Source organism: Trichechus manatus, unplaced genomic scaffold, assembly GCF_000243295.1.
Source record: "Trichechus manatus latirostris isolate Lorelei unplaced genomic scaffold, TriManLat1.0 scaffold00002, whole genome shotgun sequence".
Lineage (NCBI taxonomy): Eukaryota > Metazoa > Chordata > Mammalia > Sirenia > Trichechidae > Trichechus > Trichechus manatus.
In genome coordinates this window covers 10,544,588-10,562,688 of record NW_004443938.1, presented here as the reverse complement: position 1 = coordinate 10,562,688, position 18,101 = coordinate 10,544,588, and the positions used below count along the sequence as shown (strand labels likewise).

The 18,101-nt window shown below is 42.5% G+C and overlaps 1 protein-coding gene across 1 annotated transcript in view; it reads right to left on the bottom strand.

Annotated features, from left to right (window-relative positions):
• Nucleotides 1–18,101, bottom strand: part of SLC22A2 (solute carrier family 22 member 2) — a 43,396-nt gene that overhangs the window by 12,735 nt on the left and 12,560 nt on the right. The window contains exons 3-8 of the mRNA XM_012554971.2: nt 12,763–12,917; nt 10,013–10,181; nt 4,125–4,239; nt 2,578–2,684; nt 1,068–1,282; nt 111–219 (exon numbers count right to left, since the gene is read on the bottom strand). Coding sequence (XP_012410425.2) covers nt 111–219; nt 1,068–1,282; nt 2,578–2,684; nt 4,125–4,239; nt 10,013–10,181; nt 12,763–12,917 — 870 coding nt within the window. The remainder of the gene's footprint in view (nt 1–110; nt 220–1,067; nt 1,283–2,577; nt 2,685–4,124; nt 4,240–10,012; nt 10,182–12,762; nt 12,918–18,101) is intronic.

Below are 18,101 nucleotides of genomic sequence, written 5' to 3'. Positions count from 1 at the left end.
CTTACACTGTGTGTTAAAAAGTACTGTAGCCTTACCCTGCACCTGTGGTAGTACCAGCCAAGAAGTGGACACTCCACCCACTCTCTCTGTGCTGAGTAAAATGTACTCACCTAATGAATGTGGGGTACAATTCTGTGTTGACCAGGCAAACCATTTCGTAGGCCATTGTAATCCCCATTCTGCCCAGGCACGCAACTGTAATTTTTAGCCAGCGTAGGTCTGAAGGGGGAAAAAAAACAAACCACACCACTTATCCATAATGTGCACAATGCTTCTTCTTCAAAGAGTACTCCAGATGGGCTTTGTAAGGAGAAATTCCATATTTCAGAGTGGGGTAGGAGAGCACAATTTGTTCTTCTGTAGATTCAAGACAATGTCAGCAAATTCTCTCTCTCTCTTTGTTTTAATGTTAGACACAATTGTCTCTCTTAGCTGTAGACCACAGCAGTTAATAACAACAGAATTCGGAAACAACCTGTTTCCAACGTGGGCCAGCTTTAGTTTGTAGAGATCACCCAAAAGAAACAGCAAAATATGGGCATATTTTAAATAATTGCCAGCAACCAAGGGATTCAAACCAAGCCCCATATTGCTAATGGGATCCTGTTATATAGGATTTTGTTCCTCTTCATTGAGAAAGCATTTTAAAAAGAAAGGAACTAAGTAATTGTTTATTGATTGCATTTCCTTAAGTTGTCTCATTTAATCTACAGGATGATGCAGAGAGGTCAAGGGATTTGCCTAAATGCTATCTGGACATATTAGTGTAAGACTGTGATCCTGGGCCCTGCTCTACCCCAAAGCCCATGCTCTCTATCTTAGGCCAGCGCCGTGGCCTGAAGCATAATTCTTCATAGCCTTTCTTTTATTTTACACCAGGAAACAATTGGGTGCAATTATTCTTAAAGGCAGGGTGGCCACATAGGTTTACCGAGGATGATTCCAGATATTATTCTTTTTCTTTCCAAATTGATTTGGATGATAAATTACATGCTCATCCTATCAAAGGGTCCTGACACTCCCTTTTCTCAGGGCCTTGGAGGACCCCAGCTTGCTCTGAAACTTACCGTCAGGGATAAAAACTGAGGCCAGACAGGCTGCCCCTGCCACCATATTCGACCCAGCCCAAGGATACCGGCGGCCAATGCGATCGATGGTGAGAATGATGATGAAAGCAGCTGGGAATTCAACCAGGGCCGAGTAGAAGAAGTCCAGGTAGATGTTGCTCCCTGCAAGGCCCATGTGCATGATCAGGCCCTGGTAGAGAACAGAGCTCGTGAACCTGAGCAAAGAGGAGAGCCCAGGTCAAGCTAAGCACCAAAAGCAAGTAACCAAAAGGGAGAGACTTCTGGAAAAGTGGGAAGTGATGGGAGGCCACCTTTCTTTGTGATCTTCTAATTACTATTCCCTCCATTCCATTGTTCTTATGCATCTGATCCACTGTGGTGGCTGGTTGTGACCCAAGAACCAGGAAAGGGGAAGAAATTAGGATGGCATTCCGAGGCCTAATTGAAAGCCAAGAAGAAATGTCTCAATGGTCAGAGTGATTTATTTAGTAAAACTATATCAAGCTATTAGTGGTTGCTTAATTACTTCTCTTTGTGGTCTTCTAATGGAGTTGGAATCAAGAAGATTTACCAGTTATATCAAATTTTAGGAAGGCAGAAGATCAAATGGGCACAACCACCTTCTTGGTGGTTTGTCTTCTGACCTGATGCAAACAACATTTTGATGCTGTTTCTAGTTTTGTTGACTAAAAAAATGTTCATTATCTGCAATGCACAATATGAGGCTAATGAGCAAGAGTCATGATTATTCAGAGAAGGAAAGGAGGATAATGGGGCTGAATGTCACCATTGTATTTTACAAGCAACTTTGTGGAGGTTGTTAAATTAATTCCTGATGAGCTTTGGTTTAGTCAGTGGTTATAGGCCTTCATTTGTCTGGTGTGGCAACCAGTGTGCACTGAAAGGAAGCGAGCCTCCATGAAACGCACAACCCACAGCAAGCAACTCCCAATATTGAGAGCGACTGCAGACAGCAGACATAGTGAAGTTCAAGTTACTGGATTGTGGTAACAGTGGATTGTTCTTGTTCATAAATTGATTTTTTTCCCCTCCAGGTCGATGTCTTTTTTCTTGTCAGCCCTGTACAATAAGAAGAGATCTATACTCATTTTCAATGAATCAAGGCCACTAGTTCTCAATTTGGCTATATATTAGAAATATATTTTAAAATACTGGTTCCTGGGCCCTACCCCAGATCAATTCCCTCAGTATCTCAGGAGGTGGGGCTCTGGCCTCGGTAGTTTTAAAAGTCCCCAGGTGAGTCTAATGGGAAGCCAAGGTTGAGAACGAACTGATCTGTGCTTAGGGACTGTAAATGGATTTCAACATTTGCCTGAGAAAAACGGTATTGGGAAAACCTGCTATAAATGAGCCACACATTGATGTCCACCATCAATATTAATCCTGGGATTAGGCTGTGTTCTGAAGGTGCTGTTGTTCTCTCTCCTTAATGAGGATGACTGGCGTTAAAAGAATGTGGGGGGATCTTAAAACGAAAAACGTTCCTTACCAGTTGTACATCAAGATCAAAGTGTGCTTCCTTATCTGAGGGGTTCTGACCAAGTCAAGAAATGAAGGATTCAGCTTCTTTCCAACTTCCTCATCAGGTCTAAGGCTCTAAAGAATAGAAACAATAACAGCTTTGTATGTTTAATGGTGGTGTCCCTGGGTCATACGTGGAACAACAACAACACCTTACATTTATGGAATGCTTATAATGTGCCCCTACTACGCTGAGTGCTTCACACACACCATCTCACTTAATCTTTATAATGATCCTCTATTTTTTTTCACCTGGTTTTATAGCAGAGGCGACTGAGATACAGAGAATTTAGGTAATTATGGCACATATATAGCGATACTATTTGTAAAGCACAGTGGGGTAAGATCGAGGCCCAGCCAGCTGCCGTCCGGCTGAGGGAATCAGCATCTTCACACACCTGGACCTATTTGTGACCCATCAGGTAGGAAGCTCTGTTAAGGGGCCTTGATACTAAGCCCAGCAGCATCAGCATCACCTGGAGCTTCTTTGAAATAAAGATCTCGGGTCCCAACCCAGATTTACTGAATCAGAATCTGCATTTTCACAAGATCCCCAGTAATTCTATGCACAGATGTAGTGGGTCGAATAGTGTCCCCCAAAACTCATGTCTACCTGGAACCTCAGAATGTGACCTTATTTGGAAATATGGTCTCTGCAGATGTAATCAGTTAAGGATCTTGAGGTGAGATCATTTTGGATTTAAGGTGGGTCCCAAATCCAATAACTGGTATCCTTATAAGGAGAGGACACAGACACAGAGGGAAGATGGCCAGGTGAAGATGGGGACAGACATTAGACTGATGCTCCTTAGAAGCAAGGATGAGTCTCACGTGTTTTGGACATGTTATCAGGAGGGACCAGTCCCTGGAGAAGGACATCATGTTTCTTAAAGTAGGAGGTCAGCGAAAAAGAGGGAGATCCTCAGCGAGATGGACTGACACAGAGGCTGCAACAATGGGCTCAAGCATAGCAATGATTGTGAGGATGACGCAGACCGGGCATTACTTCATTCTGTTGTGCGTAGGGTTGCTATGAGTCGGAACCGACTGGATGTCATCTAACAACAACAACAACACTGAATAAGGCAGGGAATTATTTAAAACGTTTTGGGACAATTCTGATCCATTTAAAATTCTAAGAAATTCTTTGCGTTTGGAGAACTACGTCTTAACTCATCTTGGAATCTGCCCTCTGTGGAGCCTTTCTGGAGTATGCCGGATGAGCATGCAAACCAGATGCTGGCATACTGAGGGTGGGGCAAGGGCAGGTCAACGTTGAGTTGCATGAAATAGTCACGCCTCATTTGATTTTTGGTTCCCTTTTAGTTTTATGTTTTCTGCCTGTTTGAAGCAGTCTACCAGGGAACCTCAAATCTCAGTAGATGAAATAGTCTGTTCATTTTACTACAGGTAGGCAGATATGGGAGGGGAGGGGCCCTTCTGGCTGGTGCCCTCCGTTTCCCAGCCCCTCCCTTCCCACTGTCTCCTGCTGTGGTGCTTAAGCGGCTGGCTCACCTGAAGAGAGGCCGGCAGAGATTTTCTGTTTTTCTTCGCGATGTGCTTGATGATCTTCATGGCCTTGGCATTTTTGTTCTGGGAGATCAGCCACCTTGGAGACTCGGGGAGGCACCTGTGGTACAGGGTAAGTGTTGTCACTGCTGTTGAGTGCAGGGGGGAGTCTGACTGAGCACCCCTATGATAGTCAGGATCAGATTTCTGTGGGGGCTCTCACACAGTGAGGTTTAGTGGGAGCTACAACGGAAGCAAGGATTGTGTGGGAAATACGTGGTTCTTTCCTCCTTCAAATGTTGACTGGTGGTCCACCCTGTCCAGGAAGTCCTGGTGCCTCCTCAGAGGTTCCAGCGAAACCACAGGAGCAAGCTACCAAGGAGGGTGCTGCTGAGAACCCTTCTGTGCCACGGGTGCGGGGAGGCAGGACCACTGGGGTGCTGCTGAGTTCCTCCTCTGTGCCACAGGGGAGAGGCAGGACCGCTAGAGTGGGCCGCAGGCTTTGTCAAGGGTCGAGGACTGACTGAGGAGCAGGAATGGGGTAAGAAACCCATTGCTGTTGAGTCGATTCTGACTCATAGCGACCCTACAGGACAGGGTAGAACTGCCCCGTAAGGCTTCCAAGGAGCACCTGGTGGATTCAAACTGCCGACCTTTCGGTTAGTAGCTGTAGCACTTAACCACTACGCCACAAGGATTTCCAGGAATGGGGTGGGAATGTGCAAATCATTGCGTGGGGTGGGAGCAGGTAGAATTGTTTTGTGCTGAAAGCTGATTTCCCGAAGCATGTGATGAGAGTTGGAAATCAGAGGGTGGGAGAACTTCAAAGCCAGACTGCATGGTTTGGGCTTGATTCTTCAGGACAGGGGACCGTCGGGAAGTCCTTGGGCAGGAACGTGCCCATTGGAGTCTGAGTCTGGAGAAGACTCTCAGCAGCAGGGTCAGGGTGGGTTGGAGGAGGAGGGTCTGGCAGGAAGGAGATGACAGGACAGCACTTAGGGTAGTTGTGGTGTACAGTTAAGAAGGCCCCAGTTGGGATCATCCACTGGAGAGAAATGGTGTTCTGAGAGGCAGGGATCAAAAGGACTGGGGTGGGTGTTTTTGGGGGAGTGCAGTGGAGAGGGGAGTCAGGGCAGCTCCTCTGGCAAGACTCGCTCTCGGGAGCAAAGGCCTGGTATACTGAGAACAGTTAAGTTACAGCACACAGCAGAGGCCCCCCTTCGTGACACTGTGTGGGATTTTTCTAGATCACTCCTGGGGCCCAGTGTTCTGATCAGGCTGCCAAAGTTTGGGAAGTGTGGAGTCAGCTCAGCTGACTGTCTCCTGAACCAGATGGCCAAGGAGGTGAAGGACTGTGACACTAGTCAGAGGAGGTAGGAACTAGAAACACTCAGACTAGAGGTGGAAAGTCATCATGGACTCAGAGGCCATATCCAGATAGTTAAAGAACTGTCGGGTGGAACATGCAGTCAATTTTTGATACTTGGCAGTCAGTATGTTCTAGAAAGTCACTGAAAACACCAAATTAGCGAATCCTGAATCATTGCTCCTCGGGGAAAGACGGAGTTAGGTTCCTGCAAGCTTCTGAGGCACAGTGTTTTCTCAGCCAATGAATACATAACCCTGTTTCTGTTTGTTGTTGTTGTTAGGTTCTGTCGAGTCAGTTCTGACTCATAGTGACGCTATGTACAACAGAACAGAACACTGCCCAGTCCTGCACCACCATCACAACCGTTGTTATGTTGGAGCCCATTGTTGCAGCCACTGTGTCAATCCACCTCGTTGACAGTCTTCCTCTTTTTTGCTGACCTTCTACTTTACCAAGCATGATGTTCTTCTCAGGGACTGGACTGTTTAAACTGTTTCTATTTAAAGACACTAATTTAATACATATTAGTGATTCATTAGCACTGAACTAAGGTGTCCCTGGGTGGTACAAACGGTTAAGTGCTTGACTACTAGCTGAAAGGTTGGTGGTTCAAAACCACCTAGAGGCTGTTCAAAACTACCACAGAAGAAAGTTCTGGCAATCCATTTCTGAAAGATTGCAGCCTTGAAATCCCTATGGAGCACAGTTCTACTCCGCATACATGGGATCACCGTGAGTTATAGTCAACTCAACAACAACAGTATCGAACTCACGGCCAGCAGCACTAGAGTTCAGGCTTGAATGAAGCTTTTCTAACACACGTATTTTCTGTAGAAGGCATATCACAGCCTTCTTGGGCTTAGGAACACTAGACAGCACTTTCTGAATTATGCTTGGGGGCCATTTTAAACAGTGAAATCACCAACTAAAAGCACAAAAATGTAAACAACATGGCACTAAATAGACCACAAAAAGAACACTTATTTACAGTATGAGAGCTGAAACAAGAAGGCAGATCGTTGCCTTGTAGAATCTCAGCTGGGAACATATACATCAGGTGACTCAAGTTTTTGCCACTCTGCTCAGATCCACAAATTGCCCTGAAAGTGCTATGAGTATTGATTTTGGAGTTACACATGAATTCTCGTGAGTAGGTGAATTCACAAATACAAAATCCGTGAATAATGAGGGTCAATTATAAATTAAACTAAATTTTTGAAGTTCCAAGTACAAAACTGGGGACACTGGATAAAATCACAGGAACTTAAATTCTGGTTCAATAGAAAATCTCTTTAATAAGAGCTTTGGGTTCTACAGTGAACTGGCTTGCTTTATGATAAAGAAAGATTTATCCATAGTAAGGTTCAAGTAAAGTGTGAAAAATCATTTATTAGGGCTTTATTAATGGATATCTGGGTCCTGGGCAGGAAGCTGGACTAGATGGCCCCCTAAGGCTACCTGGCCTTGAGAGCTCACAGTCTAGAGGGCAGACATCAAGTAATGCAATGTCAAGTGGTTGGTTGATTACAGCACACAATGATACATGAGGGTTTCAGAGATACATGTGCAATGTCCCCAAGCCTAGGACATTGCGGCAGGCCAACCAAGGAAGGCTCCTTAGGGGAGTGGTGCTCAAGCTAAGTCCCCATCCTGTGACTTCCATAGCACCCTCCTCTTCTAGAACTCCTCCTTTCTGTCTGATGGTTCCATTTCAGTCTTCTTTGGTCCCAGCTCCTCTTCCTGTGCTTAGCTCTCAAAAATTGTTTTCTAGGGTTCAGACCATATCCCCTTCTTTTCCCAACTCTATTTGCTCTGAGTTATCTCACCCACTCCCATAGCTACGACAAAGACATGCCTGAATTTTACTTGAATTCCAGATCCTTAAATTTAACTGCTTCTGGATATCTGCATGTGGATGTCCTTCCAGAACCCCAAATTCAGCATATCCAAAGCGAAACCCACCTCCTTTCCTTCCAAACCTGCTCCTCCTTCTCTGTTCCTTATTTCTCTGTATGACACCTCCACCACATACATACACACAGGACTAAACTCTGGGTGCCATTCCAGTAGACACCTCCATTCTCTGAACCTTCACAGTCTATCGCCAAGCTCTGTCTCTGCCACCTATTAAAGTTGTTTATAATGTCTTCTTCATACCCACAACTTTTGTCTTAATTCAGCCCTTCTCATCACCTGCAAGGATCATTGCAGTAGTTTTCTGACCGATCTCCCTGCCTCCATTCTTTTCCCATAACACCCTTTTTCCACTCTGCATCTTCAGCAATCTTTCAAAAATGCAAACTCCACCAAGGAGCATTTGTAGGATGGTAAGTAAATTCACTTTGAGTTTAGTGAGAGTGGCAAGAGGAAGTGCTTTGGAGGTCATCAGAGCTTGGATAACAGATGGGCCTTTTTTTGTCATGCTAAAGCATCATCTTTTTTCTGAGGGAAAAACCCATCAAAAGACTTTCAAGTAGAGAGTGACATGGTGGAGCTGGGTTTTTGGAATGAAGGGTGGAGACCAGTTGGGAGTCTATGGCAGTAATCCAAGCAAGAAATAATGTTTTTCTAATGAGGTGGATTGACATAATAGCTGGAATAAGGGACTCAAATGTATCAATGATCGTGAAGATGGCACAGGACTGGGCAACATTTCTTTCTGTTGTACATCAGGTCACTATGAGTCGGAGCCAACTTAACAACAACCAACAACCACAGCAACGGAAATAGAGGGGAAAAAAGATTCAGAGACATAAAGGAGGTAAAATCAGATATAGGGAGAGGAGGAAAAAGAAGGAGGTAAGATTACTCTCAGTGTTGTACTGGCTTTTGGAGGAGGAACAGGCTTCCTGGGCAGGCTGAGATGTTTCATTCCTAGGGAAGACAATGATGGGGAGAATAGTGGATGTGTCCAGAAGGAACTGAATATGTGGGTGTGTTGCCTGAGAGAGAGATTTGGTCTGATAGTCCAGCACCCTTGTGGTGTAGTGAATTGCTTTAGTATGGTCCTTCTAGCCATGGTCTAAGGAGCCCTGGTGGCACAGTGGTTAAGCACTGGGCTGCTAACCAAAAGGTCAGCAGTTTGAGCCTACCAGCCACTCTTTCGGAGAAAGATGTGGCAGTCTGCTTCCATAAAGATACAGCCTTGGAAACCCTATGGGGGCAGTTCTACTTGGAATCAACTTGACGGCAATGGGTTTTTTGGTTTTGATAACCATGGTCTTGTAACGCCTACAAAATGATTGGGTGAGAGTATGCAGATAAGGTGCCTGTGGCCCACCAAGGGGATTGGACAGTTTTTCTAATGCGAAAAAGGTGCATGGGACCTTTGTGGGGGGTGGAACTATGCAAATAAGGTGCATCAAACCCTTGTAGGGAATTGGTTAGTTCATGGTCTTGCTGGGGGCGGGGTGGGGGGCACACCTTGTAACTGATAAGGAGCTTGCTATATAACCAGCCTCCTGGACAGAGGTTTTCGGGAGAGACATGGAGAGAGAGAGCAGAAGGGGCTGTAACACTGAAGACAGAGAGACCATGTGAGATGCGCGGCAAGAGTAGCAGCGGCACGAGTGACAAGAACCAGAGACTGGCATGAGACAGCTGAGGTGGGGCTTTCCGGCCCACAGAGCAAGGCGATCTGGGCCCAGCAGCAGCAGGCTGAGAAGAAGAACTGTATCCTGAGTTGTTCCTGTTACTTTCAAGTTGGTCCTGATCCTGAATTGTAACGTGTTACGTCCCTAATAAACCCCATAAGTGTAAGTACAGTTTGTGAGTTCTGTGAGACATTGCAGTGAATTACAGAACCCAAAGACGGGAGGATGAGGACGGAGGGGAGTAGCTGCTGTTAGAGATGATGGAGTGGTACAGCAGTTTGGAGAAGCTGGACATCTGGGACATCTTTAACCTCTGCCTCGTAGGAACCAGCTTTATGCCGATCCTTCTAAAAGAAATCATTCATTTAACCCACTTGGCTTTATTTCAGGTAACCTCACATTAAGGGTTTCTAACAGTGACTGCTGTCTTCCATGTGTTTGCCTTGGTCGGGAATGACAAATATATTTCACTGACTGCGGTTACTCTGATTGATTGGTCTTGTTTGTTGGGAGCATCATGTTGATCTTATCTGGGATGAAGGCTACTGTGATTGATTGGTGATGTCTGCCTTGACAATGGGTATGGGGAGGTGGTGACATAAGGGCCATGCTCTGCCTTCTCTACCCTGAAGATTCTTTTAAGGAGGGATAGAATAGTAACAGTAATATTGACCATCTCTTCAAAGTATCTGCAGTCTAAATTGTATCAGAGCTGCTAGCAGCAAATTTAAATACAAAGTAGAGTGGAGATGAAAGATCCAGGTTATAAAAAATTTAAGCCCAAAGTGAAAAAACATTTGATTTCTAGAGAGAGAGACAGGTTGAGTGAAGGAAAGCTTAGAACTTGGAAGGATGGCATGCACTTGGGAAGATGGCCTTTTTAGCAAAATAAGACATTTAGATGTATCTCCTTTTTGTTCAAACGAACTTACCAGTAATAGAGCAAGAAGCAGAAGTTGGGCAGAGTAACTGTGAACTGCAGCCATCTCCAGCGAGGAAGCAGGTACGCCACCCCAGCAAGCACCAGGAGCCCAACAGTGAAGCAGACTTGGTAACAAATCCCCACTGTTCTCCGGTAGCTCAGCCCGACAAATTCTGTAACTTCAGAGAACATTTAAAGGGTCAAAGCAAGTCAGTAAAACAGTCAGTTGGCTGTGTAAGTATGGGGAAACTAGAACACCAACCTCAAAAAACGAGTCCAAATTCTAGAATTTTTTATATTGTTCTCTGGAAATTTTAAAATGTTCTTTGAGGCCTATTTTATTGTTGTTATTGCTATTGTATTAATTAATGTAAAAGCTTACGGATCTCACAGTAGGTGGGATAAAAGGCTTGCCGAGATAAGCAAAAACACTTGAATTATAGAATAATTTAAAGGGCAAATTCAGTTGCATTTCAGATACACACACAAGATTTTGACCTTGAGTAATACAGCAGTGGTAATTCAAGACCTGAATGAATGAATCAAAACTTGAATTTAGGCTGTAGGTGATTTCTATGTAAATGAGCACCTGAATATAACCTGTTCTCTTACATCGGTTAAACATTTTCCTTGCAATTCTGTTAATTTGCTTAAATGGTTTAGAAACCTAGAAACCTAGCCATGTGATGAAGCCAGCTAGTTGTGGCTTGCAAGAACTTATTTTTCAATTTTCAGGAATTTTACAAGCTGGTTGTTAAATCCATTGGTATCTTGAAGCAGCCATGGTGGGAGTATTTACATTATGGAAGTTGGAAAACACTATAAATCAGGGCTTTTTGATTTTCCAAGAGCAGTCTACTAGCACATCACTGCACATGGCATAATAAGCTTTATCCCATCCCATAACTACATCAGGACAGCTAAATGAGGTCCATGATACATGGAATTAGGGGATAGTCGTTTGATAATAAAAACATACTCAGATCAAAATTTCAGATATTCCACAAACCACAGAGTTTTTGGCTTAAATATCTGGCAAACTTGTTAAAGACTTCAACAAGCCAAATAGAAATGCACCCTAAAAATATTTCTATAAATGACTGTGAATTATCCTAAAGTATTTCAAAACAAAGTTAAACAGAATTATGTAAGTGTTCAATAAACAGAGACACTTGTCTTTCAGAGTGGTTGGGGTCACAGATGGCGTTTGAGGGAGGTAGAGTAGAAAGAGGTAGTGTAGCAAGATGTACATGAAGGACACTTCAGAGGGACTGGGGAAGAAATTAATGACAGGATGCTGAAATTAACTTTTGCTAAAATTTAAATTTACACAATTAAATTCTATACATTATGTGTTCTAGAAACCATTAATTCCTTCATTGACCAAACACTTCCTGTGTGCCTATCAGAGGCGTATCTAAAGTATGGCAGGTATGACAATGCCCTGGGTACTACCTGAAGGGGGGCGCCATTGAGCAGTTCCTATTAACACTGTATGGCCCAACATCCTTCCTCAAGCATGGTAGACACAGAGGTGTAGCAATGGGGGTGCAGAAGGGGGATTTGTACCTGGGTACACATCCAAGTGAGCATCAGACGAGGTACAGAATGACATTCTGAAGTACCACAAATATGAAAGGTGCCTGACTGAGGCAGCCGGACTAGAGAGCAGAAGGTGTTCCTGCTGCCACATTGCCGCGATCAACGTCTATGCATCTTGAAATGGGGGGTGACATGCAACTTAGAGATTGAACCTGGGCACTTGTTACCCTTGCTATGGGCCTGCAGGGGCACAATTTCAGTGCTTGCCATAGGTGCTACTTTCTGTAGATACGCCTCTGCCTACTGTGGCAGGAATTGTATTAAGCACTGTCTTCTCTTCGTTTCACAGAATTCCCACAAGTAACTTGGCCAGGTAAAATTGTACTCACACACGTTCTAGTTCTTTCATGCATAATGAGAGCTTTATATATATTTTTCTAGGTAATTTCTAAGTGTTCATTTCCCTTTGTGTGAATGCTATATGAATGTAGCTGAGGAGAAAGTAAGGAGGAGGTTAATTCCTAAGATGTAATGATGGTTTTCAGTCATCATGAACAATGGACTCAAACATACCACGATCATGAAGATGGTACAGGACTGGGTAATGTTTGATTCTGTTGAACATAAGATTGCCGTGAGCCAGAGCCAACTTGATGGCAACTAATGACAATGATGATGATGGTAATTTCTGTTAATACTGCTCTAAAAGATACTATGCTGTTAGGATTCAAATATTCCTGGTCCTACAAATGGTTTACTGAGTAGATTGACTACTGTACTTGTATTCTTGGCTTTCTTGTATGTACGTTGAGGATAATTGTGGTTTAGTAGAGTGGTTTTATGCAAAGTAATGAAGCCCTTTATAAATCTACCATAGCTCTTATTACTGAATCTTCTTTATGAAGAAGACTGGTAAGCTTGACTTTCTCTCTGTGTAATAATTTAGGGTACAGAAAACAGAAATTCCAAGAGAGTTATATAAGAATCTGGTAGCATGATGTTTGCCCTCATTTATGTCTTCATTGTTTTCTCTTCTTAATAGGAAGAATGCAGAATGAGTTGATTGAAAAGATTTTAGAAATACTTTTGATACAGAAAAAAAATACCAACATTGTCTTGAAGCTGGGTCCATGTTTCCGAGCAGCTACCCGCTACCCTGGCTATATTTTGGCAGCCAAGTCCCTTTGCTCTCCCAGCTGCAAACACAAGCATGCTTACTCAGGATGTAGCTGATTAGCCAACCTCCCTTGCTGACCAGTCCTTGGATCAGGCGAAAAGTGAGCATCCATGTGTAGGTGGGTGAGATGGCCATGAGAATACCAGATGCAGCGTTTATGAGGATTGTAATTAAGAGACATAGTTTACGGCCAAACCTACGGGTAGAAGACAAACAGAAACATGACATAGAATCAGATTCATGAAGGTGGTGGGAAATTTGTGGAAGTTACGGACATCCAAAAGATGACAGAGCCTAGTTCTGAATTATGGAAACCCAGAGGAAATGGGTGGATACTCACAGAGAGAACCCATAACTTCAGGACACTCAGTGCAGGACTTTTCATCTGTGTACTACATGTAAATTTTAAGCACAAAGAGCCACATTCACCCTAGTGCCAAAGTAACTCCTCAGTCTCACACTGTGGAGGCAATTTAGGAAGAGGGGTGATTCTTACAGGCCACCCAGCGCTGAATGCCCTCAGGGCCTGTCTAGGTCTTGCATCATCATATGAGCTGGGGCCTTTGCACTAACAGTCTCAACTGTCTACCCAACCAGGAGAGTATTTGCTTTGGAGCAAACAAAATTCAATGTTCAATATTGTCCCCCATCCATGGTCAACACTGCTGCTGGACTTGGTAGTATTTGTGTTTTTCCATGGAAGCTCTTTGGTGGCACACCGTCATCACTTCCCATTTTCCATCCTATAAGTGTTTTATGGAGTATGATAGTAGGATATTATTATAGATTGAATTGTGTCCCCCACAAAGATGTGTTGAAATCCTAACCCCCGTACCTGTGAATGTGACCTTGTTGGGAAATAGTCTTTCTTTGAAGATATTTTCAGTTTACTTAACAGGGTCATACTGGAGTAGAAAAACCAAACCAAACCTGTAGCCTTCGAGTCAATTCTGACTCATAGTGACCCTATATGGCAGAGTACAACTCCCCCATAGGGTTTCCAAGGAGCAGTTGGTGGATTCAAACTGCTGATCTTTTGGTTAGCAGCCAAGCTCTTAACCACTGTGCCACCACGGCTCCTACTGATTCCTTCTGAGTGGTGTCTTATACAGGGGGTGAACACCTAGCCAGAGCAATAAGACAAGAAAAAGAAAAGGTATCCAGATTGGTAAAGAAGAAGTGAAATTATCTCTGTTTGCAAATGACATGATCCTATATACAGAAAATCCCAAAGAGTCTGCAAGAAAACCTCTAGAGCTAGTAGAGAAATTTAGCAAAGTTGTAGGGTACAAGGTCAACAAACAAAAATCAGCTGGGAATCAGCTGAGAAATCTGAAAGGGAAATGATTCCATTTACAATAGCATCTAAGAGAATAAAATACCTAGGAATAAATTTAACCAGGGATATAATGAAAATTATAAAACACTGCTGAAGAAGATTAAAGAAGACTTAAATAAATGGAAAGATACTCCTCATTCATGGATTGGAAGACTTAACACTGTTAAGATATCAATACTACCCAAAGTGACCTTTAGAGTGAACATGATCCTCACCAAAATCCCAACAACCTCAAGTTTATATGGAATGGCAAGAGGTCCCAAATAGCTAAAGCAATGTTGAAAGAGAAGAACAAAGTAGGACTCACACTTCCTGATTTTAAAACATATTACACAGATAACTAAAGTAACCAAAACATTTGCATGATACTCGTATAGCAATAGACACACAGACCACTGGAATAGAATTGAGAGTCCAGAAATAAACCCACAGATCCATGGTCAACTGATTGTTAAATTTTATTGTGTTTTAGGTGAAAGTTTACAGGGCAAATTAGTTTTTCATTCAAAAATTTATACACAGATTGTTTTGTGACATTGGTTGCAATCCCCACAATGTGTCAGCACTCTCCCCATTTCCCTTTACACCTCAGGTTCCCCGTGTCCACTCGTCCAGTTTTTCTTTTCTTCCTGCCTTCTTGTCTTTGCTTTTGGGCAGGTGTTGCCCGTTTGATCTCATATACTTGATTGAACTAAGAAGCATGTTCCTTACATATGCTATTGTGTTATAGGTCTGTCTTAATCTTTGGCTGGAAGGTGGACTTTGGGAGTGGCTTCAGTTCTGAGTTAGCAGGGTGTCCAGAGGCCATAGTCTCGGGGGTTCCTCCAGTCTCTGTCAGACCAAGCACTTTTTTTGTGAATTTGAATTTTGTTCTACCTTTTTCTCCCGCTCTGTCTAGGACCCTCTACTGTGATCCCTATCAAAGCGGTCATGGTGGTAGCCTGGCACCATCTAGTTCTTCTGGGCACAGGCTGGTGGAGGCTGTGGCTCATGTGGTTCCTTAGTCCTTTGGGCTAATATTTTCCTTGTGTCTTTGGTTTTCTTCATTCTCCTTTGCTCCACATGTGATGGGATCAGTGGACGTATCTTACATGGCCGCTCGCAAGCTTTTAAGACCCCAGACGCTGCTCACCAAAGTAGGATGCAGAACATTTTCTTTATGAGCTATGTTATGACAACTGGCCAACATGTTCCCTGAGACCATGGTTCCCAGCCCTCAGCCCCAATAACTCAGCCCCTCAAGGTGTTTGGCTGTGTCTAGGAAGCTTCTATTACTTTGCTTTGGTTAAGTTATGCTGCCTTTCCCTATATTGTGTGTTGTCTTTCCCCTTCAACTAAGTTAAGTTGTCTACTATCTAGTTAGTGATTTCCCCTCCCTAACCCTCCCATCACTCGTAACCATCAAATAATGTTTTTTTCTGTGTGTAAACCATTTCTTGGGTTTTTATAGTAGTAGTTTCATACAATATTTGTCCTTTTGTGATTGACTTATTTCATTTAGCATAATGCCCTCCAGATTCATCCATGTTGTGAGATGTTTCACAGATGCACCATTGTTCTTTATTGTTGTGTAGTATTCCGTTGTGTATATGTATCATAATTTGTTCATTCATCTGTTGATAGGCACTTAGGTTGTTTCTTTTTGCTATTGTGAATAATGCTACAATGAACATGGGTGTGCATATGTCTATTCGTGTGATGGCTTTTATTTCTCTAGGATATATTCCTAGGAGTGGGATGGCTGAATTGTATGGTATTTCTATTTCTAGCTTTTTAAGAAGGCACCATATTGTTTTCCGTACTGGTTGTACCATTTTGCATTCCCACTAGCAGTGCATAAGAGTTCCAATCTCCCTGCAACCTCTCCGATATTTGTTATTTTCTGAATTTTTTTTTTTTTTTTGCTGGCCTCCCTAGTATATTTTCTGTTTTTTTGATTCTTGTCAGTAATGTTGGGGTGAGACGGTGTCTTATTGTAGTTTTAATTTGCATTTCTCTAATGGCTAATGATCACAAGGATTTCCTCATGTGTCTGTTACCCGCCTGAATATCTTCTTTGGTGAAGTGTCTGTTCATATCCTTTGCCCATTTTTTAACTGGCTTATTTGTCTTTTTGTTATTGAGGTGTTGAGGTATTCTAGAGATTTTAGAGATTAGACCCTGATTGGATATGTCGTAGCCAAACTTTTTTCCCCAGTCTATAGGTTCTCTTTTTACTCTTTCAGTGAAGTCTTTTGATGAGCATAAGTGTTTAATTTTTAGGAGCTCCCAGTTATCTAGTTTATCTTCTGATGTTTGTGCATTGTTAGTTATGGTTTGTATTCTATTTGTGCTGTGTAGTAGGGCCCTTAGCATTGCCCTTATTTTTTTTTCCATGATCTTTATTGTTTTAGGTTTTATATTTAGGTTTTGATCCATTTTCAGTTAGTTTTTGTGTCTGATGTAAGGTACGTGTTCTGTTTCATTTTTTTGCAGATGGACATCCAGTTTGCCAGCACCTTTTGTTAAAAAGACCTTCTTTTCCCCATTTAATGGACTTTGGGCTTTTGTCAAAGATCAGCTGACCATAGGTGGATGAATTTACATCTCTTTTCTTGATTCTGTTCCATTAGTCTATGTTGTCTGTTGTTGTACCAGTACCAGGCTGTTTTGACTACCGTGGCTGTATAGAAGGTTCTGAGATCAGGTAGTGTGAGGCCTCCTACTTTGTTCTTTTTCTCCAATAATACTTTGCTTATCTGGGGCGTCTTTCTTTCCATATAAAGTTGGTGATTAGTGTTTCCATCTCGTTAAAGAATGCTGTTGGTATTTGGATCAGGATTGTATTATATCTGTAGATTTCTTTGGGTAGAATTGGCATTTTCAAAAAGTTAAGTCTTTCCGTCCATGAGCATGATACATTTTTCCATTTATGTAGGTCTCTTTCGGTTTCTTGCAATAGTGTTTTGTAGTTTTCTTTGTATAGGTCTTTTACGTCCTGGTTAGATTTATTCCTAAGTATTTTATCTTTTCAGGGGCTGTTATAAATGGTTGTGGAGCCTTGGTGGCACAGTGGTTAAGAGCTCAGGCTGCTAACAAAAAGGTGAGCAGTTCAAATCCACCAGCCACTCCTTGGAAACCCTGTGGGGTAGTTTTGCTCTGTCCCATCGGGTTGCTATAAGTCAGAGTTGACTCAATGACAGCAGGTTTGGTTTTTGTTTTTGTTTATAAACGGTATTGTTTTCCTGATTTCCTTTTTGAAGTTCTCTTTGTTGGTGTATAGGAATCCAACTGATTTTTGTACGTTGATCCTGTATCCTGCTGCTCTGCTGAATCTTCCTATTAGTTCCAGTAGTTTTCTTGGGGAATCTTTGGGGTACTGTATGTATAGTATCATATCTTCTGAGAATAGGAACAAATTTACTTCTTCCTTACCTGTTTCGATGCCCTTTATTTCTTGTTTTTCCTTATTGCTCTAGCTAGGATTTCCAGCACAATGTTAAATATGAGTGAGGATAAAGGGCATCCTTGTCTTGTTCCCATTCTCAAGAGGAATGCTTTCAGCCTCTCTCTATTGAAAATGATGTTTTCTGTTGGTTTTATATAGATACCCTTTATTATTTTCATAAATTTCCTTTCTATTCCTATTTTATTGACCTTTTATCAGGAATGGGGGTTGGACTTTATCAAATGCCTTCTCTGCGTCAACTGAGATGATCGTCTGATTCTTTTCTTTTGTTCTATTTGTGTGGTGGATTATGTTGATTGATTTTCTAATTTGAACCATCCTAGCATACCTGGTATGAATCCCACTTGGTCGTGGTGTATTATTTGTTTGATAGGATGTTGAATTCTTTTGGTTAGAATTTTGTTGAGAATTTTTGCATCTATACTCATGAGAGATATTGGTCTGTAATTTTCTTTTTCTGTGGGGTCTTTGCCTGGCTTTGGTATCGGGGTTATGCTGGCTTCATAGAATGAATTTGTGAGTTTTCCTTCCTTTTCTATGCTCTGAAATAGTTTGAGTAGTATTGGTGTGAGCTCTTCTCTGAATGTTTGGTA